Source organism: Onthophagus taurus, chromosome 6 (assembly GCF_036711975.1).
Source record: "Onthophagus taurus isolate NC chromosome 6, IU_Otau_3.0, whole genome shotgun sequence".
In the NCBI taxonomy this organism is placed as follows: Eukaryota; Metazoa; Arthropoda; class Insecta; order Coleoptera; family Scarabaeidae; genus Onthophagus; species Onthophagus taurus.
The window spans coordinates 2,806,897-2,834,141 of NC_091971.1; the positions used below are offsets into that span (position 1 = coordinate 2,806,897).

Consider the following 27,245-nt stretch of genomic DNA (forward strand, 5'->3'; position numbering starts at 1 on the left):
ACAAATTTAATAATAACAATTAAAAAAGAAAAATTAATCTCAGATACATATTTTTTTTTTGATAAATGAGCTACAAAATATGATGTAATAAAATAGAAGAAGATTCACTCACACCAGATATGCTTACTTTCTTTATAATAAGATAAAAGCGTAGATTCAACAATTTTTTTAAATAAAATATGCTAATATTTGAGAATTCTATGTGTAGGCTACAAATACCACAACAAAAATAAAACCACGAAGAATAATTAGAATTAATTTTTTTCTTTTTAGTATCAACTCAGATCGAATAATAAATAAAGAATGCAAAAAAGAAATCAAATCTTCGATATTATAACTATTTACAATTTCTATACGTATTTTATTTTATCATATAAAAGCTCCTTTTAAAAAATATATTTTTTTCACTTAAACACCATTTACAATAATCATTAATGTAATTCGAAGATAAATTGTTAAAAATAACACCTTGTTTTCTCCTTGTTAACTCTCATTTTAGGTAAGTTTAATTTTTTTTAGGATTTTATACGAATACTTCTTTGTTTATTCATATTTGTGAGCATCAATGATATATACGAAGTAAGCAGATCATCCATTTTGTACCCCAACGACGTCTCGCAGAGCAATTTCGATCCTCTCACTAAATTTCCTATTGTCATATGGAAATATGTATTACCAGAAGACCAATTTGATATTCTTGTGAAAGGATGTGTTACAAGTATATCCTGTAACAAAAAAAAATTTTTTAAATTCCCACAATATTTTAATAATAACGATGGAAGAAAATCTAATTGTTTAAAGTAACTATTGTTTGCACTTGAACTTCCTGTTATTATACTTGAATAATTAGTAGAGGTAATTAAGGTAATTACGTGATTCAGGAAAGAAATATTACAGTAAAATCGATATAATGGACTTAGTTTGTTAAACACGGGGTATTCCCCGATGTATAAATCATGTTAATTATTATTGAGCGCTAGATTATTGTATATTTAATATTATTGAACTAAAAGTAGAACTAACACTAAACCTAGAACTAGAAACATTCGAGTTTAGATGTACGTCTCTGACAACGGCTAAAACCGAATGTTACTAGTTCTAGATCTAGTGTTAGTTTTGGTGCTAGAACTAAAACTAGAACTAACACTAGGCCTAGAACTAGAAATAATCGGGTTTAGCCGTGCGTCTGAAGACGCACGGCTAAACCCAAAACTTTCTAGTTCAAGGTCTAGTGTTAGTTCTAGTTTTAATTGCGATTTAGCACTAGGTAGTTGTATATTTTTATTGAACTAACACTAGACCTAGAACTAGAAACATTCGGGTTAAGCCGCAAGTCTCTCAAGACGGCTAAACCCGAATGATTCTAGTTCTAGGTTTAGTGTTAGTTCTAGTAACAGTGCTAGTGCAAAACTAGAACTAACACTAGACCTAGCACTAGAAACATTCGGGTTTAGCCGTCTTAAGAGGCGTATGGCTAAACCTGAATGTTTCTAGTTATAGGTCTAGTGCTAGTTTTGATGCCAGAACTAAAACTAGAACTGACACTAGACCTAGAACTAGAAACATTCGGGTTAAGCCGCAAGTCTCTCAAGACGGCTAAACCCGAATGATTCTAGTTCTAGGTTTAGTGTTAGTTCTAGTAACAGTGCTAGTGCAAAACTAGAACTAACACTAGACCTAGCACTAGAAACATTCAGGTTTAGCCATACGCCTCTTAAGACGGCTAAACCCGAATGTTTCTAGTTATAGGTCTAGTGCTAGTTTTGATGCCAGAACTAAAACTAGAACTGACACTAGACCTAGAACTAGAAACATTCGGGTTAAGCCGCAAGTCTCTCAAGACGGCTAAACCCGAATGATTCTAGTTCTAGGTCTAGTGTTAGTTCTAGTAACAGTGTTAGTGCAAAACTAGAACCAACACTAGACCTATAACTAGAAACATTCGGGTTTAGCCGTCTTAAGAGGCGTATGGCTAAACCTGAATGTTTCTAGTTATAGGTCTAGTGTTAGTTTTGATGCTAGAACTAAAACTAGAACTAACACTAGACCTAGAACTAGAAACATTCGGGTTAAGCCGCACTTCTCCCAAGACGGTTAAACCCGAATGATTCTAGTTCTAGGTCTACTGGTAATTCTAATAACAGTGTTAGTGCAAAACTAGAACCAACACTAGACCTAGAACTAGAAACATTCGGGTTTAACCGTCTTAAGAAGCGTATGGCTAAACCTGAATGTTTCTAGTTATAGGTTTAGTGTTAGTTTTGATGCCAGAACTAAAACTAGAACTGACACTAGACCTAGAACTAGAAACATTCGGGTTAAGCCGCAAGTCTCTCAAGACGGCTAAACCCGAATGATTCTAGTTTTAGGTCTAGTGTTAGTTTTGATGCTAGAACTGAAACTAGAACTAACACTAGACCTAGAACTAGAAACATTCTAGTTCTAGGTCTAGTGTTAGTTCTAGTTTTAATTGTGATTCAGCACTATTTTGTTGTATATTTTTATTGAACTAACACTAGAACACTCGAACTAGAACTAGAAATATTCGGATTTAGCCGTCTTAAGAGATGTGTGTCTAAACCCCAATGTTTCTAGCTCAAGCTCTAGTGTTAGTTCTAATAGCAATCTTAATTCTAACTATAGTTGTTATTTAGCGTTAGATTCTTGTATATTGTTCATTGAACCTAAGTAACCACGTATTAATCCGTTATATCGAGATTTTATTATAAATTAAAAAACAAACCTTGCTAACAGGATGAATCAAACTAACTCCATGCTTATTAATAGCAATCAATAACATTTCGGGATAATTCGGATCTGTGGTCTGTTTAACCTCAAAGAAAGCCGACCCAAACGTGGGCCATCTATAAATGATCTTCAAAAAAGTTATTTTAGCATCTTCTGGACTCATCCCTGCATCCGTGTTATAAGATGCAACAATCCCACGTTTCCAATCATTAGCATTTTGGATTTTAATCAAATCAGATGGAATTATATCACGCAACATTTGGCTAAAAAATAAAAAAAAAACATCAAGATTAACTCAAGACAAAAAAAAAATTTATTATTATTACGGTATTGCTTGTAATTCTTGTTTACTTTCGCCAAATCGAACTCGATAAACCAAAGCGGCTAATTTAGCGGCTTCTTCTTTAGTACACTTATGGTAACCTCTAATCAATTTAGGTAATTCTTGATGAAAATGGAAAATAAGATCTGCGTTTCTATCCTTTCCAGGAACAGTGTTGGTCCATAACTTTTTCATAAAAAATACTTGATAAGAAAATTGTGGGGTAATCCCATCACGAGTTGGTCGCGCCTTTCTAATCCAATCCGTTAAATGTCTCACGAAATCAAAGAAAAAGTCCCCTTCCGGTACTGAAATAACTTTATCAGCGATTTTCACGAATAAACTAAAACCTTCGCTTGAACGCAAACTCAATCTTTGACTAATATTTTGGCAAAAATCTTTTGCTCTGGTGCTTGAATCGACTTCGAACGCTTCATCTGTGTCATCGGGGAAATAGACTTTGTGAAAGATTTGGGTGGTTTTGTGTTGGATTGCTTCGACTTCAACTTGGTGAGGGGGATATTTTCTTTGCCCGTTTCTTAAAGTTTTTTGGAGACGTTGTAAAGAATCCTGAGAAATCGGATGACGACGAGTCCTCAAGAACAAAGTTAACTCCTTCAACAAACTTTGCGAACACGTAAACAACCCAGTCGCCAACCACATTAATTCCCAACCTCTCTCCTCACTCATTCGATTTCGATTATCAGTTAATTGTTTCATTATTTGACAATAAATTTCGTCGCGTAAAATCTCGTGTTTTAACGGCCCATCAAAAATATGATCGGTATATTCGTTACCTAATCGCGGTCTTTTCGATGGTAAGTCTCCCATGTATTTTAAGATAGCGCTGAATGAAAAAACGGCTTCGTCGGCCAGTTCTTCTTTGGTGAGAAGTTTTTTTAATAAGGGTTGTTTAATTGGGTCTCGAGAATGTCGCCATAAATCGTCTATACCCCTTCTAGCGGTCGTTAACGTTAGGGTTTTGGACATTGTGCGTTTACTGGGAGGTCTGAAGTGATCTATTGCGTAATCTGAGAGGGTGTGTGGTCTATCTCTTGATTCCGTTCCATTTACCATGTATTGTTGACTTACACGACGACCATGTTCTGCACCTAAAATGAATTTTTTTTTAATAACTTATAATTTACGAACTTAAATGAAATTGAAGTCATTAATCAAATACTTTTATTATTATGATGAAAACTGCGCAATAATTACAAAATACGTCTTTAATTTCTCTCATATAAATCTTAGATATTGAGCAAAAAGAGGGTTGATGAATTAATCAATAAAAAGGATATCTTAATTCTGCCCTCATAAAGAAGAACGCGGTATGTCACAAAAACATGAAACTGAGAAAACACGTTTTTTGTGTTCTCTCTCAGCCTTTAGATATGTGTCATAAAAGTTTACTTTTTTGGGTGAATACCTTGGTTTTGTGACTATAGTTTATTCCCTAAATAGCTTAAATTTAAAAAAATACTGTATTTTTCTCAAGATTCCACATACCGCAAATATTTTGTTAAATTATTGTAACATTCTAAGGATAAACGCGGTAAGTGTTGATTTTCTGCCTTACCGCGTTTATCCGTAGCGTGGTACGTGCATGAAATTCATTTTTTTAAAGACACGTTAAATATATCAACAACAATTTTATTAAAATAAGAAATAAAAAATGGATTTAAAAATGCTTTTAACAATAGGTAATACCGTATTTTCTCGAATCTAATCCGCACCCTTTTTACAAATTTTGTATGCTCTAAAATCAAATGCGGATTACAATCGGATGTGGATTACATTGGAAAACCAACTTTTTTTACCAACATTGCATTTTTAAAATCGAGGTGCGGATTAGATTCGAGTGCGGATAAGATTCGAGAAAATACGGTATATATTTATTATCCTTCGCATTCGGGCAAATTTTTCCAAAATATTTGCCTGCTTTCTGGAATGATACCGTTTAACACCCTTAATAGTTCATCTTTCTTATTTAGGAAAGCCTCGTGGTCCAGAAAGGTAGGTTAATGGAAGAACTAAGCCACATTTTTTCATTGCCTTCTTGCACAAAAAATCCAAGGTTTTGAGTTCTGCGTTTGGATCACACGAGTTTTTGTATTTTAGAACAAATGATCCGCGGCTTGCTTGTAGCTATTTTATATTTGTCAGAAGCGATCGGTTGCTGTCCTGTTTGCCTTTTTGCTGGGATTTAAAATCTTTCCATAAATAAAAATCAGTAAAATTCATAACTTTAATTTCTGGCTTGTTTTTAATTCTACACTCACGAACCGCTTTAGAAAAATCATCAAAGTCGTATATTTTCCCATGTCTTTTTAAGGATAGTTCTATCTGGTGAAGAAAGCTATCAGCGGCCATAAAACTGTGGCCGGGCTCAAAGTAGTTTACCAGAATTTCACTGGCTGATATATCTGAAGAATTAACCATTCTAACCAAAAATGTCAAAAAGCACCAGTTCTTGATAAAATCAGATTAATTTGCATTGGCACAGCTAAAACTCAATGTCATCTTGTCAGAATTATTAAAACAATTATTGTAATGCGCATGTCATAGTGTGTGTTGTTGCTACAGAAAATTTAGGCGTTACTAAGAGCGCGGTATTTTTTGCGTACTAAGGATGTCCGCGGTATCTTTAGGCGCGAATGGGCTTCATACCGCGTTTATTCTTAGCATTGCAAATATACTGCGTTTATCCTTATAAATCATGGGAGATTTGGTACATACGGCAAAAATCGAATATGATTTTACAAGGTAATATTAAAGATACGACAAATTTAGTTATTACACGATTAAATAGATGTACGATAAACCATATTATGCCCTTAACTCAAATTTGAACAATTTTGAACATACCGCGTTTATTCTTATGAGGGCAGAATTGTTATAGGAGATATGAATGCAAAGGTGAGGGAGAACAACGAAGGGGTAGAACATGTTATGGTAACCCATGGAATTAGAGAATTGAATGAAAATAGAGATATGTTCGTGAATTTCTGCGCAGCAATAAGAACTGCCCCAAGGTTACATGGGTATCGAATGACCATACTACAAAGAACCAGATAAACCATATAGCACTGCGCAGAAAGCTTAGAGGTTCTTTGATGGATAATTATACCATGAAGGAATGTTATGTAAGGTCAGTTTTGTTTTGAAACGTCAATCATCCCAGGAAAGAATGTTGTGAAGCGTCAATTACAGCGTGAAGGAATGTTAGGATAGGTCAGTTTTGTTTTGAATCTCTAATTATAGCGTGAAGGAATGTCGATTTTCTTTTGAACCCCAATTATAGCGTGAAGGAATGTTAGGATAGGTCAGTTTTGTTTTGAATCCCTAATTATAGCGTGAAGGAATGTCGCTTTTCTTTTGAACCCTAATTATAGCGTGAAGAACTCCCAATTATAGCGTGAAGGAATGTTAGGATAGGTCAGTTTTGTTTTTAAACCCTAATTATAGCGTGAAGGAATGTCGGTTTTCTTTTGAACCCTAATTATAGCGTGAAGGAATGTCGCTTTTCTTTTGAACCCTAATTATAGCGTGAAGAACTCCCAATTATAGCGTGAAGGAATGTTAGGATAGGTCAGTTTTGTTTTTAAACCCTAATTATAGCGTGAAGGAATGTCGGTTTTCTTTTGAACCCTAATTATAGCGTGAAGGAATGTCGCTTTTCTTTTGAACCCTAATTATAGCGTGAAGAACTCCCAATTATAGCGTGAAGGAATGTTAGGATAGGTCAGTTTTGTTTTTAAACCCTAATTATAGCGTGAAGGAATGTCGGTTTTCTTTTGAACCCTAATTATAGCGTGAAGGAATGTCGCTTTTCTTTTGAACCCTAATTATAGCGTGAAGAACTCCCAATTATAGCGTGAAGGAATGTTAGGATAGGTCAGTTTTGTTTTCAAACACTAATTATAGCGTGAAGGAATATCGGTTTTCTTTTGAGCCCTAATTATAGCGTGAAGGAATGTCGGTTTTCTTTTGAACCCTAATTATAGAGCGTGAAGGAATGTCGGTTTTCTTTTCAACCCCAATTATAGCATGAAGAAACTCCAATTATAGCGTGAAGGAATGTTACGATAGGTCAGTTTTGTTTTTAAACCCTAATTATAGCGTGAAGGAATGTCGGTTTTCTTTTGAACCCTAATTATAGCGTGAAGGAATGTCGCTTTTCTTTTGAACCCTAATTATAGCGTGAAGAACTCCCAATTATAGCGTGAAGGAATGTTAGGATAGGTCAGTTTTGTTTTTAAACCCTAATTATAGCGTGAAGAACTCCCAATTATAGCGTGAAGGAATGTTAGGATAGGTCAGTTTTGTTTTTAAACCCTAATTATAGCGTGAAGGAATGTCGGTTTTCTTTTGAACCCTAATTATAGCGTGAAGGAATGTCGCTTTTCTTTTGAACCCTAATTATAGCGTGAAGAACTCCCAATTATAGCGTGAAGGAATGTTAGGATAGGTCAGTTTTGTTTTCAAACACTAATTATAGCGTGAAGGAATATCGGTTTTCTTTTGAGCCCTAATTATAGCGTGAAGGAATGTCGGTTTTCTTTTGAACCCTAATTATAGAGCGTGAAGGAATGTCGGTTTTCTTTTCAACCCCAATTATAGCATGAAGAAACTCCAATTATAGCGTGAAGGAATGTTACGATAGGTCAGTTTTGTTTTTAAACCCTAATTATAGCGTGAAGGAATGTCGGTTTTCTTTTGAACCCCAATTATAGCGTGAAGAAACTCCAATTATAGCGTGAAGGAATGTTGGGATAGGTCAGTTTTGTTTTTAAACCCTAATTAAAGCGTGAAGGAATGTCGGTTTTCTTTTGAACCCTAATTATAGCGTGAAGTACTCCCAATTACACAGTGAAGGAATGTTAGGATAAGTCAGTTTTAAATTTCTCCGAGGTTGGGTTGGGTTGGGTTGGGTTGATTAAAGACTATCTAGGAGAAAGATATGTGATTTGTAATAATGCCAGTTTCCCGATGACTAGAGGTGTCCCTCAGGGTTCTGTTTTGGGTCCATTACTTTGGAATATTTTTTTTTATCAAATTTTAGATGATATGCAAATTAAAGATGTTAAGTTAGTAGCTTATGCAGACGATTTGGCAATTATAATTTCTGGTTGGAGTAAGGAGTATATTACCGATATAGCACATCGTGTTATTAAAGTAATTATTGATAAATTAGAGTTTATGGGTTTAAAGCTGGCACCGGAGAAAACTGAATGCGTATTGATGAAAAGTAGGAAAAGTAGAGGAGAAATTGAGATTAATGTGGCAGGACACATTGTAAATTCTAGAAATTCACTCAAATACCCAGGTAATGATTGGTAGAGACTTGAGATGGGGTCCTCATGTTGAATATGTATTCAATAAGGCGCAGAAAACTATAAATGCATTGCACAGGATGATGGGTTCGACATATGGACCAAGTACGGAGAAAAGGAAATTGATAGGCTCGGTAGTTTTTTCGCAGATGCTATATGCCTGCAAAGCTTGGAGTGGGGTGTTTGAGATTAAAAAACACAAAGAAAAGATGACGAGATTACAGAGACAGATTTTGATAAGAATTGTCAGTTCTTACAGAACTGTCTCTACGGAAGCGTTATTGGTCATTGCAAACTCATTCCCAATTGAGTTGATGGCAAGAAGGTGAATGTTTAGATGGAAAACAAAAGAGGATCGTGACATTCTGGAGGAGGAAATAATGCAGGAATGGAACAATCGATGGACCACGAACACTGGTAAAGCACATTGGACGAAAAGAATAATTCCAAATGTTCAAACATGGGTTACTCGGAAATGGGGAGAAATAAATTATTCTATGTGCCAATTCTTGAGTGGTCATGGTTGCTTTAAAGCCTACTTACACAAACATAAGAGAAGAGAGGAAGAAATGTGTGATTATTGTGAAGATAAAATAGATGATGTGGAGCATACATTTTTTGCTTGTAAAAGATGGAATGAAATACGTGAGGAAATGTGGAAAAAATTGAAAGTTAAGCTAACGCCGGAAAACTGTACGAAAGTTATGCTAGAAAGTGTAGAAAAATGGAAGATTGTGGAAGAGTTTGTAAGGGAGGTGGTTGTAACAAAGGAAAGGGAGGAGAAGGTTCAATGGCAGAGAGAATGAATTTACAATACTCCGAAGAAAGCTCGTGAGAGTGTTCCCGGAGAAGACGAGGAAAGGGGTTTTTAGTGGGTCGGGGCTTTTGTGCCTTAACCCCACACTATCTGACCGCTCAAGATCCCAGGTCAGATGTCTGTTCGCAGATTTTCCCCAACCTCGTAAAAAAAAAAAAAGGGTTGGGTTGCGTTGGGTTGGGTGCCATCCAAGGAAATAAAGCAGTCGGTGATGCTGGCATTAGCATAAAGGTACCAACTCGTTGTAAAATTAAAAATTACAGGTGTTTATTAATCAATGCATTCCACTTCGTTAGGATCGTATTGCACGACTGCTCAAGCCGAATTAATTGCTATAAATATAGCAGCCGATGCGATTATCGACTCCAAAAAAGTCGGCAGAAACGTTGTAATCTGTACTGATAGCAGACAGGCTATGCTGGCGGTTGGCAGGCATCATACTGCATCATCGTTGGTGAAGTGCTGTGGGCAATCACTCGAAGAGGCAAACGTATACAACAACGTCACGATAAAATGGCGAAAAGGACACATCGGAATTAAAGGACATGATCATGCGGACAGGTTGGCGAAACGGGCGGCTAACAAGTCACCGATCTCCGCTGAACCGTTTGTACCACTAGCTGTTAATACAGCATCAAAACTGATAAACTCCATCTCCCACCGAGCTTTTTGCGATAGATGGGATGGGACAGCAGTACGTGCCTTTGCTAAGAAAACTCTGCTCTACCCTGACCGGAAGACATCTACTCAGTTTCTGGGAAAATCGAAAAGTGACTTGAGGCTTCTCACCCACTTCCTGACCGAACACTGCAGGTTACGTAAGCACATGTTTTACATGAAGCTGGCGAATACACCCCTCTGTAGAGGGTGTGAAATGGAAGACGAGACGGTAAGTCATATTGTTTGTGACTGTCCAAACCTCTATTTTCGGAGTACCATGGCTCCAAATTTCGGATATAAGGAACATACCTTTCTGTGCTATATTAACGTTCATGAAAAGATTGGGCTGGTTTTCTGACCCTTGAATGAACAGTAAACTGTGGGGACGTACAAAGGGTCCGCTGGGGCCTAAGTGCTGTGAGTAACTCACCCCCACGTGAAACTACATACATAATCAATGCCTGCGACTTATTAGAAACGTGAGAAGGCCGGATATAATATCCAATCTTGTGGGACTTGTGGGAATCAACGACCCATTAGAGACTAAATCAAGGTGAGGAAATGACGTTGGATTGACCACACGATAAGTAATCCCAGAGAAAAATAAAACGCCTTGCTGCCAATCGGATCAGATGGAGAGCTTTTACTGTTATCCTATGGTCCACATGGAGTGACAGAAAATAAGTCAAGTAAGTGATGCCATAATAGAAAAAGATTCATAAAACTCACAATCTATTGCTGTGATAACAAAATAAATATGAGATTTTTGAAAGACTGCTATGAAGGACTGAAAGAGAAAGCAGATGTGTAAGGTTACATGTAAATATAGATAAAACCAATGTAATGGACCTTAAGACAGTACACAGGTTAAGATATAACTGGACGTTTGGGGACGATGACCTTGAAGTAATGCCAACGACATCGCATGGTTAATGCAGTTCTAAGGTAATCGCTTATTCAACAAAATACCAAGATTACCACTACGGAGGTGAAGCATCCACGCTTCATGCTTAGTTTTCTGTTAGCAATATCTAATCTTCTAGAAGTAGTAAGTATTCATATTTTTCTGCCAGCTAAGTTTTCAGCTTCTAGTTTTCTGAACACAATAAATAGTTATTTCACCTAGTTTTGTGTAAGCAATAAATCAACAGGATATCCAAGAATTGACTTCTGCCAACCGTATCTAGACTTCCGAGATACAAAGATTTTAGTGGGCTAGACACATGGAACGAATGGAAACTAACCAAGGGGAAGAACTCGAACGTTAATATAAAGAAAGATCTTTTGTAGTAAGGAATTGGCAAGGAATAAGAGTTTTTGCAGAATTTTCGATTAAAATAAGTGTTATAAAAATGATTCCCAATAAAATTAATTATTATAACTAATAAAATTGTTTACCGCATTTTTATTGTATAACTTACTGCTAATAATTCTTTCAATAGTAATTTCAAAACTTCTTACACGATTTACATTGCTTAACATGATCGTAAAAACTAAACAAATAACCAAGTTTCAATAGAGCTTAAAACTTTTTACGCTTTCCATTGATTCGATTATATCATCACAACGTAATGCATTTATTTACACATTACCGCTATTTATTCCACAAATATAAAATCATTCAATCGTTTTCATTCAATTTAAATAAGGAAATAATTTATATTCATAATGAATAGCGTGATTAACGATTTACAAGCATATCGATGGTAAAAATGGTCACGTTTTACTACACGTCAGTAAACGCACGTGAATGAACCGATATATTAAATTAAAATTACGATAAAGTCCGGAGAGTAATAGAAGGAGAATTTAAAATTTTTATTTAAATAAATTAAAACGTGTACGTTGTTGGTTTAAGCATGTGCAACGTTGAGTGTATAAATAAACATTAGCAGGGTCGCACCTGTTTCGCAGAGACACATATTTTATCGTAAAACTATGTCAATGATATGGATTGTATTAAATTATTAAACTTTCTTAAAAGTAAAGATGTTTAGTGAATTTGAAAAAGTGACGATTTCATTTTGTGATTTCTAAAACTTTATTAATAGTAATTGTTATAAAATTTTCTAATTAATAATATTAAATAAAATCTTACCTCGAAAATAATATCGATATAAACTCATTTTCTTTTTCTACTTTAAGATAAACTTTTAAAAAACACTTCTTTAATTAGGATTTAACTTAACTTTTTAAGATTTTTTTACGGCGACTATCTATAACAACACTTTGGAAACTGCATAAGCTCTACGCACAGCGTTGCAATTAATATCGCACCGTGAGATACCGTTTGTAAACGCGAGAACCCGGCGCAATAATAATCGCCCGTCGTGATCTTTGAGCGCTATCGCGAAACTCCTGACATTTACTTCTCCTCTCTTTTACAATATATCCAATATCGTATCAAATGGAGGTTTCTTTCTAAGGTTCCGTTCAAGGATAACTTTGAAAGTGAACAATTCCGAGACAATAACGGAAGATTAGGTATTTGCCCCCAGTAAACCCCGGCGAATTTCTTTTTTTGAAAAGTAACCTTTTTTTAAAATCATCAATTATTATTCAGAAAGCATTACGTTCTACATATGGTTAAAAAAAGTTAACAGTAAACAAAACGTGATCGGTACGAAGTAGATTAAAATTGTATTCCTAATAAAAAGGTTGCTTTCACTTTAGATGGAACGTATTAAACGTTTAAGAAATAAATATTTTGTTATATGTTTTAAGACTTGAGATAATTACATTTTGAAGCAAAGCAATAAGGCTTATTGCTTACTTTCTAATGTTAGCAATTCGATTCTTTAATGGTTTCTTACGCAAGATTCGCGATTACGTAAATGGAAGAAGGCCTTTGATTTGTCTTATTTGGTAAAAATCATGATGACCTCAATCTTATGGTTTCGTTGTTATAAACTTAATTTAAAAAGAACTTACCTTCTGTGTTAAATAACATCAAAATATCACCCGGGGGTTTTGTCATCGACGGTAATACATAAACGGTTTCGGCTGGGAAATCACCCTTTTCTTGACTCCTTTCGCACCTTCCCACACACCATCCAGAATTTAAAACAGTCTCCCCTGTGCTGTCCTCCTCCAAAACAATCAAATCCCCCTTTTGGAATGTTAAAAAGCTTGATCCCTCCCCCGGACTTTTGTAATCTTGAAGAGCGATAACAAACTTTGACCTCTTCTTTAATCCCTCTAAAAAATATACAACCAAATCCCTAATATCCTCAGCATTCGGACTTTGAAACGTAAATTCTTCCCCGCGAACTGTATTCAAGCTAAAAGTTTGTGTAAATACTTTATTGGTTTTTTGTGAAGAAACCGTTGTAATTTCCGGGAAAGATAATTCAAGTAAAACTTGTTCTTGATCATCAACGACGTAAACTCCAGTCCAATTCACGGCGATTATCACGTCGTTTTTGGGTAAATTTGGACCTGAATTTCTATACGCTTCGTAAAATCGTGAGAATAAAAGGGGCCATTTAAATTTGGCGTACGAAACAACATCCTCTTTTACGCGTAATATTTGAACTTTTTCTTTGAGGTAATAACTTTTTTTATAAGCTTGGACCACTAAAGCACCCCATCGATCAATCGCTTTATCAACCCCTGTTAAACAATAATCAGGGATATAATTAGGTAGTAAAGTTAATAATCTCTCAACATTCATATCTGTGTTGTATTCAATATAATATTGTTGGGCTGCAATCATCGCTAAATCTTCTTCTTTATCACAACGGTATTCCCCAAATTTAACACCGCGCACAACTTGTTGATAAATTAAATTAGTTGCAACTTGATCTTCAGTTGGGTCGTGCCATGGTGCGAAAATTTCTTTACGGAAAAATAATCTCCAGGGGGCGTTTCTTTCTTGAGCACCTTGTTCTTTTGCGTATTGTTCGCATTGTGAAATTGCATCCATTACATGATCGCCAGCACTTCCAAGTGATGATACCTTATCAAATAAAGCGATGTAAAGTGAGAATCCGAATTGATCTTTTAATCCTATTTTATCTGATAATTGATTACATAATTCTCTTGCGGTTGTTGCTGAATCAGCTAATAAAGTTTTTGTGTGCCCATCCATAAATGTTATTGGTAACATAATAGGTTTTTTTGATTTTGTTGCTTGCAATTCCAACCAACTCGGTGGTTGATTTCTAGTTCCGTTATTAAACGTACGTTTTAATCGATCTTCGCAATAAGGCGCATAACCAGGTGGTCCCTCTCTAATAAAAGCTCTTAAATAATTCACAAATTTTTCAGAAGGTGCAAAACATCCAACGCAAAGCGATAATAAAATCCAACCTCGAGCGTGTGATGATTTCGATGGATTATTTGTTAATTGTTTACAAATTTGGCAATAAATTTCATCTCTTAATTCAGCTCGCAAAATACCGTGACCGATTATAAAGTGTAATTTTTCTAAATTCGACGTTGGTCTTGATTCCAACCAGCTTTGATAACTGTCAGCTGTGTATTCTTCATCTTGAAGTTTTCTTCTTACATCTTCACCCAGTTTGTTTTTACGTTTCAAGGTTAACGAGACTAATTTATTACGAATTGAGCGTGGTTTTTGCTTCATAAATGAATCGGGATCTAAACCCATTAATTGGGCTTCTTGAAATTCTTTACTTCTTATGAAATTTCTTCCTAAAGTTGCCGTTACTTTTGACATAACTGAGGTGTTATCGCGTTCCATTGTACTATAACGTGGTTCTGGTAAATCTCCAGTGAATCGTAAGATTGTTATCCATAAAGCTTGCGCTGCCTAAGAAATAATAAAAATTATAAATATAATCTTTAAATATTATTTTTAGTATTACCAATTGATCCCCTTGAGTATGTAACGGTAATAATGGATGTTTTAAAGGTTTCCTGGAATATTGATGGCCGATATTTCCTTGGAAATAAGTAGCGGCGAATTTTTGGAATTTAAATTCGGATAGATCCTCTTCATCTTCGGATTGTGTTTGCATTGGGCTGATGATTTCATTTTCAGATGGTTGTGAGGGAAGGTCGTTAAAAACTGATGTTTCTCTTCCTGAAATTTTAAAACGGAATTCTATAGGTTCATTGATAGGTTTCATTAGAAACGCGTGAAGATAAACTAAACTTTGGATCGATCGAGATTTACTTTGAATTTAGATCGATATGTAAAGAGAGAGTTACATGTTTATTATTTCTTTTGAAGAAAGTATTTCATAAAACCCTGGTAGTACTATCTGTGTCAACTGAAATTGGGGCGCTGAAACAACTTTAATATGCAAGAAAAAAGATTACATTACACCAACAGAAAATTAATTAAACAGAAATTATAAAAGCAGTGATTTTTCAGTAAGTGAAATAATGAAATAAAAATCTATCATTAAATACAATTAAACACAAAGCTAGAACAAATAGATATGTCTAGGCACTCCTACCTGGTGTAGGAGCTTCACTTGAACTATCAGGTAGAAAATCAAACATCGCCTCAACCAATTTCGAATCATCAACAGGTTCATCAGCTTTTCTTGCAGCATCATTTATCAAATTTTTCTTCATTTCAACGCGTCTTCTGTCCTCCATTTCCAACTCCATTTCTTTACGTTCCAACTCAAACATTCGTTCTCTAAAAAATATATTTTGTAATTCGCGACGGTAATAAAAGCTATTATATTACTCAAACGGGTGCTGTAATGAGACTCCTTACAGCATCCGATGCTGTAATGAGATTTTGGTAACATTTTATGGACCAGTTCAAGTTGGTGGTTATTAATTTATCTAGTTTTTTATCTAATTTGAATGAATGAGTGCTTTAAGTCTTATGAAACGTGTTTTTTATGCTATTTTTTAAAGTAGTTTCTTTTTATATAAATAAGATCGTCTCCCGAATAATTATTTTATCAATTTTCACAACTTCCTCTTTCTTTTGAACTTGCGCTACGACATTTTCGTGGACGCACTAAATTTGAATATTTATTTATCAGACCTGTAGCTACAGAACATTTTCGCATAATCTAAATGTCAAAATTGATGCTAATTCAAAAATTCCTGGAAGAAGGAAATGAAATTTATTTTAAATTGAAGCTTAAAGCTGTCTGTTTAAATCGATGTATAATAATCGTTGGGTTGAATAAGAAAAATATTGAGAAAAAGAGTAGCGAGTTAAAACTAACATTTTCGTACAACCTCAAAATGTCAAAAACGATGCTAATTTAAAAATTCCTAGAAGCCGTATTTATTGAAATTAAGGAATGAGACTTATTCTCAATTAAAGCTCAAAGCTTTCTCTTTAAAATGATGTATAATAACTGTTGGGTTGGGTTGGAAAAAGATTGAGAAAAAAAATGTTGAAATAAAACTTACATTTTCGTATAACCTAAAAGTGTCAAAAAAGATACCAATTTAAAAATTCTTGGAAGCTGTGTTTATTGAAATTAAAGAATGAAACTTATTCTCAATTAAAGCTCAAAGCTTTCTCTTTAAAATGATGTATAATAACTGTTGGGTTGGATTGGAAGAATATTGAGAAAAAAAATGTTGAAATAAAACTTACATTTTCGTATAACCTAAGTGTCAAAAAAGATGCTAATTTAAAAATTCCTGGAAGCTGTGTTTATTGAAATTAAGGAATGAAGCTTAATTTAAATTAAAGCTCAAAGCTTTCTCATTAAAATGATTTATAATAATTGTTGGATTGGAAAAATATTAAGAAAAAAAAATGTAACAACACTTACATTTTCGTATAACCTAAAAGTGTCAAAAAAGATACTAATTTAAAAATTCCTGGAAGCCGTATTTATTGAAGTTAAGGAATGAGACTTATTCTAAATTAAAGCTCAAAGCTTTCGCTTTAAAATGATGTATACTAATTGTTGGGTTGGATTGGAAAAATATTAAGAAAAAAAATGTTGTAACACAACACTTACATTTTCGTATAACCTAAAAGTGTCAAAAAAGATGATAATTTAAAAATTCCTGGAAGCTGTGTTTATTGAAATTAAGGAATGAAACTTATTCTAAATTAAAGCTCAAAGCTTTCTCTTTAAAATGGTGTATAATAATTGTTGGGTTGGATTGAAAAAATATTAAGAAAAAAAATGTTGTAACAACACTTACATTTTCGCATAACCTAAAAGTGTCAAAAAAGATAATAATTTAAAAATACCTGGAAGCCGTATTTATTGAAGTTAAGGAATGAGACTTATTCTAAATTAAAGCTCAAAGCTTTCTCTTTAAAATGATGTATAATAATTGTTGGGTTGGATTGGAAAAATATTAGGAAAAAAAATGTTGAAACAAAACTTACATTTTCGTATAACCTAAAAGTGTCAAAAAAGATGCTAATTTAAATATTCCTGGAAGTTGTGTTTATTGAAATTAAGGAATGAGACTTATTTTATATTAAAGCTGAATGCTTTCTTTTTAAAATGATTTAAAATGAGTTTTTAAAACTACCGGTACTTTAAAGTACCGTCGGGACACAAAGGGTTAATATTTATTTTACACAACATAAAAAATGTGTTTAAAAAAAATTTACCTGTAATTTTGTTCCGCAATTTCTTTAGCTCGTTTATTCCCAGCGTCTTTCAACTCCCTTTCTTCTTTTTTCTTCAATTTCAAAGCTTCGATATGCTTTTTATGTTCCAATTTAATCTTTTTAAACCGCCGTTGAGCAATCATTCTTCTCACGTGAGATTGTATCTTTATAATCGCCCACATTTTATGTCCGTACTCCCTTCGAACTAAATATCCTCGAGCGTGAGCTTGTAATCCAACAATATGACCTCTTAAGTGTCTAAAACGATGTGATAAAACGCGACTTCGAATCAAAGCTTGTAATCTCATGTAACCGACTTTCATTTGATTGTATTTTTTTCTTTGTAGATATCCTTTAACGTGTTTTTGGACAATAATAACGGCAGCTTTTAATCGTTGGAATCTTCGTCGATAAACCCAACCTCTTATATTTTTTTGAAGAATTAAAATTTTTCGTGTAATCACCCGATCACGTTCTTGTTCTAAGAAAAGATCGTGAGCGTCTTTTAAAAAGACTTTTGTGTTTCCAAGCTGATAATCGGAGTGACCTAAAACGGCTTTGCAAATACGTGATGTTGCTAATCTACAATCGGTTTTATGTGATGGTGGAATTCCTGAGATTAAAAATCGATATCTTTCAACGAATTCTTTAAAAGTATGGCGAATTGGATATCCAGCCCTTCGAATTCGAATCGTTTCCATCATGCCTGAATATCTTAATTGGCGGCAACATAAATTTCGATCAAACATCATTGGTTTTTTGATTTCGTTTGGTTTTATGCATCTTATAAAAAAAGGTTGGCAATTTGATAGCGTTTTCATTAAAGAATCTAAACTCTTTTTGAATTGTGTTGATAAAGTTGGGGTTCGTTTTCTTGTTTCTGCACCCATCCCTATATCGTCGATAAATAATTGTTGTAGGAAAGAATTTTTTGAGATTGTAACTAATTGTAGTAAATCAGCGCTAAATGTATCTCGATTTTTTTCTAAAAATCCTCGAGTATCGTAAAAAACGATCCCAGCGAAATGATTTAAACCAAAACTTGTGTTTATATCTGATTTGGGTTTTAAATAGTTTCGGTGCCCTCCATGAGTTTTATGTAATTTGGCTAACATAGTTTGATCCGTTCCTTTGGGAAATTTGCTTTCTTCATCGATTAGAGCCATAATGTTTAGTTGTTTAACTGCAATTAAATCAAGCGCATCTTGATTATCAACGAATTCTATGTGTTGCCAATTAATAGCTTCGAGATTATATTCTTCTTGCTCCAATTTAAAAATGTGACGAACAAAAAATTGTTGTAAATTCTCATTGGCGTAATTAATACAAAATTGTTCAAAACTGTTATGATTAAAATTCTCAAAACCGAATATATCAAGAACACCTATCGATCTTCTACTTATCCTTTCTTTAGCTTTATGTATTGCACTGTTTATTTTTTTAACAATAAATATAAATAATCGCCCATAGATGCCTTTAACGAATGCGTCACGGACATCGACACTTTGCTCTCGAGATAAAGTTGAAATTACAGTTTCTCCATGAGCAAATAATGTTTTTCTTGTTAAAGCATCGATGAGAGGTTGAGGAGCAACCCCTAATAATTGCGCAACCCGATGAACGTTGGTGTGATCGGGAATTTCTGTGGCATCTAAATTATCAACGACTGTAGCTTTGTACTTTATGTTTCCCGTGTGAAGTAAAGCTGCTAAAAGTTTTAGAATATCCCAAATTTCTTGATCAGTAAATAATAATACTTTCATTGCGCTTCGAATATCTGCAAATTCTGCTGCATCAGCTCTTCCTTCACAAGTTATACAACCACCCTAAAAAATAAAATTAAAATGAAACAAAAAATAAAGATAAATTAAAAATTAACTCACCCCAGTTAAATATCGATATTCGCTAGCATCCCCAAGATCTAATTTCTTTTTATCTTCTCGATTTAACCCCGCCAATAAACAATAAAAAATGTGATAATTTCTTTCATCCGGGTTTTGACTAACAATTCTACTTTTTTCTAATAAATACTGTTCGATTTTAGCCCCTTCAATAACACCGTTTGTACTAAAATGAATATCGATGTATTTCCCAAATCTTGAGCTGTTATCGTTTCGAACGGTTTTAGCGTTTCCAAAAGCTTCCAAAATGGGGTTCGCCTCTAAAATCTGTTGCTCTATCCACGAATGTTTCCCACTTATCGCCGCTAAATATTGCAAAATCAACTTTGTGCTTTCCGTTTTTCCTGCTCCCGATTCCCCGGAGATAACGATACATTGATCTTGGCCGTATCTTCGCATGTTCGCGTAACAATTATCGCCTATCGCAAAAATGTGTGGTGGAAGTTCTCCGATTTTCCGCTCTTTGTACAATTTGATTTGTTCAGCCGTATAAATTGGGAGAATTTGGTATGGATTAACTGCTACTAAGATTGAACCAGTATACGTCTAAAAAATATGAGAAATCCTTCATGGTTAAATAAATAAAGTGTCCTTATAATAAATTACTCAAGCTTAAAGTTAAAAATTATAGTCGTAATGAAACCGTAAATTTATCTTTATGCGTTTAACTTACGTAAATGAGATTCTCATTGTATCTGATCAACAAATTCCTGAGTATTCCTGCTTCGTGGAGATCACCTAATCCGATCATATCTTCCACTCCGTGAATGGAGGTGGTGTGCATTGCTTTAATTCTTCGATCTGGTTGTAACCAATGCTCCTCACCGTCGTCATCTCGGACGGCGATCCTTCGCCCTTCCGCCGAGACGACTTTTGCTCCGATTGCAACGTCGAACTCATTTCCTGATATTGGTTCGATCCAAATATAGTCACCCTAAAAGTATAAAAAATGTTTTTATAAATCATTTATTAACTGAAGATAAAAATAATACTCAAGAATATAAGATAAAAGTATAATTTATAGTAAGTAGTGCGTGTTTCCTTCTAAGAAAGAGATTATGTAAATCTCGGCAGGAAAAAGTAATGAAATTAAAGTCGAAGTATCTCTAAAGTTCTCTTATTTTGAAATAATTTGCATTGCTAATTGTATTCAAAAAATAACTAACCTTGTTTTTAAAGAGTTAATAAAGGTTTAGATTGTTAAAAAGAAGATGTGTTATGTAGATGTTAATTAAAAGATTTTTTTGAATAACCCCCGGCTCCTCCACCATCACATTTTAGTACTCTTAATTATAAAATTGCAATTAATTTTTTTTTTGAACCCGAATAAGTTTCAGCAATTACATGAGAAAATAGAATTCAATGTACATTGTTTTCTCCGCATCTTCTATTTTAAATTCAACTCTAATGATCCCAACAGTAAAAGTGGCACACCTGCTCTCAGTCACCTGCGCATTTTATTTCTTCACATTTTCTCCTACATACACAAATATCGAGACATACTTTTACGTACTTTTCAAGACATACACACAAATGAAAAGATATTTTTGTTTGTTTTATTTCCAATAAATCTTTTTATACTCATTTTTTTTTCAAAAAATAAAAATTCATTCTTCCGTTTAGGATGTCCGGTATCACAATAATGTATCTGGGATGCGTGATGATTAAACAACGGGCGGTTTTATGGGGGCCCCGTTGGTCGACCCGTTCCGAACCACCAAACCGTGTCAGCGTTGTTTCCGGTGTATGCCGCACCAACAACGAGCACAAACTCTGCGAAACAAACCGTCGACGTGAAGAATAAATTAAGCGAACACCACAAGAGATCATCATCATCATCATCACGTGATACCTTCAAACTGTGTCAACTATGTGCATAGAGAAAGTAAATAAATCCATTAAAAAATCTCTTCTTATACATTCCTTGACTTCTTAAACACACAACTCATAAATTTAGTAATATAAAAAAGATTGATTACTTTCTCTATATCTATGAAGAAAAATTTCACCTTGACAAATCTTTTTCCATCCAACCCGTCTAAATGTTCTTGCCGTATTTGTTCTTGCCGTTGCCGTGGTTTCGCTTAAAAAAACTGCAAGACTTTCTACGTTTCAAGCTCATCTTATGGTTTTATACAATCGTGATCTTCAGTCTCGTTTCTGTCTGACCTTGAAATTAACATTTCTTGTTGCTTGAAGAACGAGACGTTGTCGACGAGATACTCGCATAATGCACGTAACTTGTTCGATCTCGACGACGAATTACAAGCTTTTGCTGTCTTACGATGAATTATTCTCCTTTCATATTAACCGGGTTAGAGAAAAAAAATAAAGCGATAAGTTTAACATTTAAAATGTTGATATTCTCGGTTTCTAATCTATGAATAAACAAGAAAGTGTTTGAGGTAATTGTATTTCTGAAACAGTTAGTTGATTTTTCATAAAGTTTCTCTTCTTTAAAATCATTTAACGATCAGCAGATTTAAGTTATTGGTAAATAGAAAGAAGATTTTTTTTGTATGAAAGGAGGTCTATGTGTGCGAGAAGTACAGTTAGGTTTTCTGCCAAATTTGAATTTAAACTAGATTGTAAATGGATATGGAGACTTAAAGGTCGTCAATTCTCTGTTTGGAAACGTTAACAGTTAAATGTTAAATTTTATATTACTTTCGAAATTCCTATTTTTATGGTCGTTTCTTCAAACGGTATTGTTAATGATTGTAGAAATTTTTATAAAGGTTCTTACCCTCGTCACGATAACCATTGTAGAAGGTCATCAACGCCACCTAAAACAAAATAAAATAATTTTATTTGATTGTAATAAAACATAATTAATAATAATATAATTTAATTTAAGCTGATGATATTATTTAAGCTCATCGAAAAGATAAGTGGCAGAGGTGATCAGAACTTATCATAACTTAACATCTCGCTGCTAGTAAAGCGCGCAAAGTGTCATGTATATGTATACGACAATTCCAGTATCTAGATGATATCTAGGAGTTAGATACAGTTTCGATAGTAGCTAAAACCATAACCTAGTAGTTGATTCTAATACTTCAAATAATTGGGCGCATCCAGAAGTTAAGTTTTGTTACTATAGATAGTAGTAATTGGTTGATATCAGTATTTAGTAGATCATCACTAAACGCAGAATATAATGATATGAAGATTACCTCAAAAAAATATTAGTGCAGGCTAGAAGCCATTTCCAAAGAAGGATGTAACATGAAGCAAAAACCTTTACGTATTATTAAAGTAAAATTATTTGTAGGGAAAGTAAAAATTCACTTTATTTTTTAAAAACTGTTAACAAATAGCAAGAACAATACAATAAAACGAGCGCTCTAACGTCACGCACATATTATGGTATTATGTAGAACAACATCCCCTATTTCCCTTTACCATAGGAACAAGCGAAAACTATCATTATCGTTAACGAACCGTAGAACAATAGCTCCATTCACCTGTTGCGGAATCTTCGAACGGATTCTCCACACAACAAGCATTTTTCAATGTATTCGCCAGCAAGAAAATACGACAGAAAGAAAAAGAAAACCTTTACCTATTGTTAAACTTGTGTTTTATGGACCTCCATAACACTTTTAATGGGATAATTTCTTACATCACACCACCGTGAATAATGACTCTTCGTGAAAACGTGATTACGAAATAAAATAAAAAGAAACATTTTGATGATTCGAGTAAATTTCGTTTTCGGAGCTTTTAAAGCGTAAATGATGATTCGATTAAAAAAACTTTTTGATGGTTATTATAGAGTTTATAAACGGTTTCGGTCGCGGCTAATGAACTGTTAAATCCTTGCGGTTTTAATAACAGTAACCTAGTTCTCAAACTCTGCGTTGGATTATTACCAGTGAAATTTGTGTCGCGAGTTTAACTTTTAAGTACGACTTTTGAACTAAAAAAAGAAAACTTTTTATTAATGCATACCATCATAGCCTAAGGTTAACGATACGTTTACTGTCAACCGAAAGAATGTTTTAAGACGAGTTTTATACCCTAAGGGTACATAAAACTCTCTACTACTACTCTCTCGCCATATCGGATAGTGTGGTATACGAAGAACGAAGCCTATACGTTACTGCCTACAATTGAAATTCCTCCTCGGATCAGGTGTCCCATTCAGAGCAGAAAGATAATGATGGCAATCAGTTTCTCTTCTCCTCGACTCGGATACGTTAAAGTCTCCGTTGTCTACACGCCCCAAGAAGATGACATTTTTCAAGCTACACTGAACGTGATTTTTATGCTCGATTACCATCGACTGGAAAGTGGAACTTTTTATACCACTTTTTTCTTTTTTTTGTAGCTGGATTAGAAATTTTTGTGAGCTGTTTGAGAAAGAGAAATGAACAAAAAAGGTGTTATTGTTGGATAACTTTTTGTTAACCGAAGAATTTTTTACAATTAATTGTATGGCTAACGAGGTTATTTGTGGAGATAATTGAGACTGTATCGTTACATTTAAATGACATCAATTCGAGTAGTAATCCAAGAGAAAATTTAAATCGTTTTCACTTTCTAGGATATTTAAGACGAAATGTTAATAGTGAAATTACTTTCTAGGATCTAATTATTAATATATATTATAAAAATTAATTAAAAAGAAATATGTGACATTCCCGTGGTAATAAAACAAACCGAAAAGTACCGTTCATCGTTTACCAATGAAGGAAAAGGTGTCTGTTTCTCTGTGTATAAACTCTTGGTGCCTTTACCACGCACGTACAAACCAGAGGTATACCATAAAAACTGCCGTTACAAAATCCGGTTGACTATAGCAAACTTCTACAGTACTATAGCTATTCGTCTCTTTACTGTACAAGTTAATTTGGCCTCATAAGTAACGTTAAATTTTTTATATAAATTAAAACTATTAAAGTACTTGAACTCAATTACTTTAATCCTGCGAAGTGGTTTACAATTTTAAGTGTACTTTAAGTATTAATAAAGAAAAAAATAAAGCATGATAAGCAATTTTATCAACGAAAAGATTTTATTTAAACCATTTCTCCAAGTAAACCGAATCAATTAATCAATTAAAGATATGATTCATACTTACAACATAAAAGTTGTTAATTTAAGCATATTAATCCTACTCATTTTACTTGGATATCAAGATTAATAACTTTCCTAGTTACTTAAACCCACATGAAACTTTTAATTTTTTACCTTACCGAATAAAGAATTCATCAATTACTACACTAAAACGATATTTATGAACATTGTACGTAGATGGTTACGGTAATTTGTGAATAGTTGAATATAAACGGGCAGTAATGAAAATGGATTGTAATTACTCCCAACTAAAAAGTCCTGTTAGATATATGGTTATAACTTGGTTTAAATTAATAAATTGCTAATATAAATTTTCAGATACATAATTTATATAAACACTAATAAATAAACGCTAAACGCTTTTTTGATTTATATGTTTAATTAGAAAGTAGCCAAAAGACATAAATGTAAATGAAGCACAGATAAGTATTTTAACGATGAAAGGGATATCCTCGATTTAATTAGTACTAGAAAACGGAAACGGTTAATAGTCATTTGCAATCATTTAGATAAAATGGTGTGAAAATATTAGTTTTATATAAGATAAATTTTATAGCAATCCAAATAATTTTTAAGTTACAAGAAGTATAAATTTTTAAATGTACCAAGTTTGCAAATTTAATGATGATATAGACCACAAGGTCAACAATTAAACACTTCCAAACCTTGAAAGTTGCTGAAATTACTGGTTGTCTATTTATAAATAAAAGCTATAAAAACTGGATTTAATATTGTCGTTCTAGAAATATGACGTCTTTGAGTATATAATGATGATGCAAATTAATATATCTTAATACATGTTTCTTGTCTTTAGTTTACACTGCAGTGTTAATTACTTCTATTATTGGGATTAAAATTAGATGGTTATTATCTGTGGTTTATACATATAATATTCCTGATTAGACGATGAATATACAAGGTTATAGCTTGCCCTTGGTCATTACGGAAGACTTTAATTTGCCTAATCTTCTTTACAACAATATTTCTAATGTAACTTGCACATAATCACCATTACCGTCACAACATTGAATTTAAAACTTTATCTAGCTTCTTCTGGATTGTCCTCCTGGAGGCCTCCTAATTAAATTTTCACTTACTACTTTTATTCGAAATGCATCTCAACAATATCGACCACAAGATGTCATTAATGAATAGAAATGCTGTAAAATTATTCATAATCTAAAAATATCTGAATCGGTCATCATCAGCAATCCACGCATTCAGATCTTAGCCTAACATTATCAACAATCAGTGAATATTGGTCAGTATAGTAGCATTATTTGATGAAAAATATTTAAAACCAAAGAATCTTCTAGAATCTAGACAACTATGTGCCTCACAGATGTTTAAGAATGCAAGATTTGAAACAGAATCCAACATTCCTCTTTGTAATACAAAAATAAAACACACCAATATTGTTCATGTAAATTATTAACCATAAATACATTTTTCAAAAGTCATTTAAATTGATAACAAACCGAAGAATCTATGTATTTGATAAAAAAAAGGTATTTTAATAATAAATTATCAATGACTCATTCTGCACAATTATTCACACACGATAAGGTGTACTTGTTATAAACTGTCCTTTAACTTACGTTTGAAACACGCAAGTTAAACGTTTTACCAACAATTTTTATTATACTGCAAGGTCGCCACAAAAATAGCTATTTTCTAATAAGAAATTACAAAACAAAAAGTGCTTAGTAAATTTTTCTTATCAGATGTAAACAATTTCTTGTGTATACATTTTAATATTTACTTTAGCATTTATCGCAACGATGGCGATGGCAATGAGATAAAAATTAATGAATAATTAAACAATCAAGTGGTAGGATTATTTAATATTCTTTTTTCCCCTTAATTGTTACTCTTTACTTAGGTGTGTTAATAAAAATTCATTAAAACCGGCGTGTTTACATTAGTTAAGGCACCTGTTCAACCGTTTCAAAGGCTAAAGACCTCTTTCCTTTACGATTCCCCCATACAACGGATTATCTTAAAAAGATTCTTTTAAAAGAACATAAAACCTTTTCCAAAAATAAAATAATCACATCCTCATCATAATACACTTTTATTTGCTTTTAACGGGTCACAACTTTTCACAGTTATTTTCGAATCGGACAGTTTGTGTCTACGTGTAACTACACACCACGGAGAGAGAATTTCGTTCGAAATCCTCCTCCTCAGACTCGATGAGAACTTTAATCTCGTCCGGTGTAATTCTTTAACAATTTATGATACCAACGATATGAAGAAAAATCTAATTTAGCTTACCTCTTCGATAATTTATAATATCCTCCGCATAATATTATGTTCAATGGTTGGGGTTTTTGCGAAAATATCCGTTTTCTGTGTGAACTCGTGACACTATTTAACACATCACTATTTCTTCGGAGGTGCGACACGTTTCGACCGAGAAACTGCACTGTTAAAATTCGTAGTATCACCTGGAGAAATATCACGACCCTAACGGACAGGTAAAGAACTATATACTTTTTATTTAAAAATGACAGATTGATTGGTTAAGTTGGGATTTACGTCCATAGATGGTGCTGGAAAGTTAAATTTATTTTTTAAATATATATATTTTTAAAATTTAAGTTATATGACTATTAAAAATTAGTATAAATTGCATCATTATGAAAATGAATGCTATAGCATTTACATCCGTGAATGTGTTAAATTTAATTAATACGTCAATTTGGGTTGCCTATGTGATATCAAATAAAATCGTTTTTTTCTTCTCTATTTGTTTGAACTAAAATTATTAATAAATTAAAAATTATTTTTATTAAAAATTAATTCATAATTATTATTATATAAAAAGTACATAAATTTGTTTAATAATTTA

The 27,245-nt window shown here is 33.4% G+C and overlaps 1 protein-coding gene across 1 annotated transcript; it reads right to left on the reverse strand.

Moving 5' to 3' along the window:
- Window positions 1-340: 340 nt before the first annotated feature.
- On the reverse strand, window positions 341-26,821 carry LOC111424882 (myosin-VIIa ck). The gene is made up of 11 exons (XM_023058604.2): window positions 26,669-26,821; window positions 22,056-22,095; window positions 19,983-20,243; window positions 19,292-19,855; window positions 17,409-19,234; window positions 15,310-15,497; window positions 14,713-14,930; window positions 12,815-14,657; window positions 3,075-4,182; window positions 2,744-3,011; window positions 341-725 (listed from the first exon to the last, which is right to left on the reverse strand). The coding sequence occupies exons 2-11, from the start codon at window positions 22,071-22,073 to the stop codon at window positions 516-518; spliced, it is 6,504 nt and encodes a 2,167-aa protein (XP_022914372.1). The 5' UTR covers window positions 22,074-22,095; window positions 26,669-26,821; the 3' UTR covers window positions 341-515.
- Between the last annotated feature and the right edge of the window lie 424 nt (window positions 26,822-27,245).

Bases quoted from the DNA above. Each gene is read 5' to 3' on its own strand.
- LOC111424882 (XM_023058604.2), bottom strand. The intron at 14,658-14,712 runs GTAATACTAAAA...ATTATTTCTTAG, and splicing joins ATACTCAAGGGGATCAATTG to GCAGCGCAAGCTTTATGGAT. The intron at 4,183-12,814 runs GTAAGTTCTTTT...AATTCATTTTAG, and splicing joins GATGTTATTTAACACAGAAG to GTGCAGAACATGGTCGTCGT.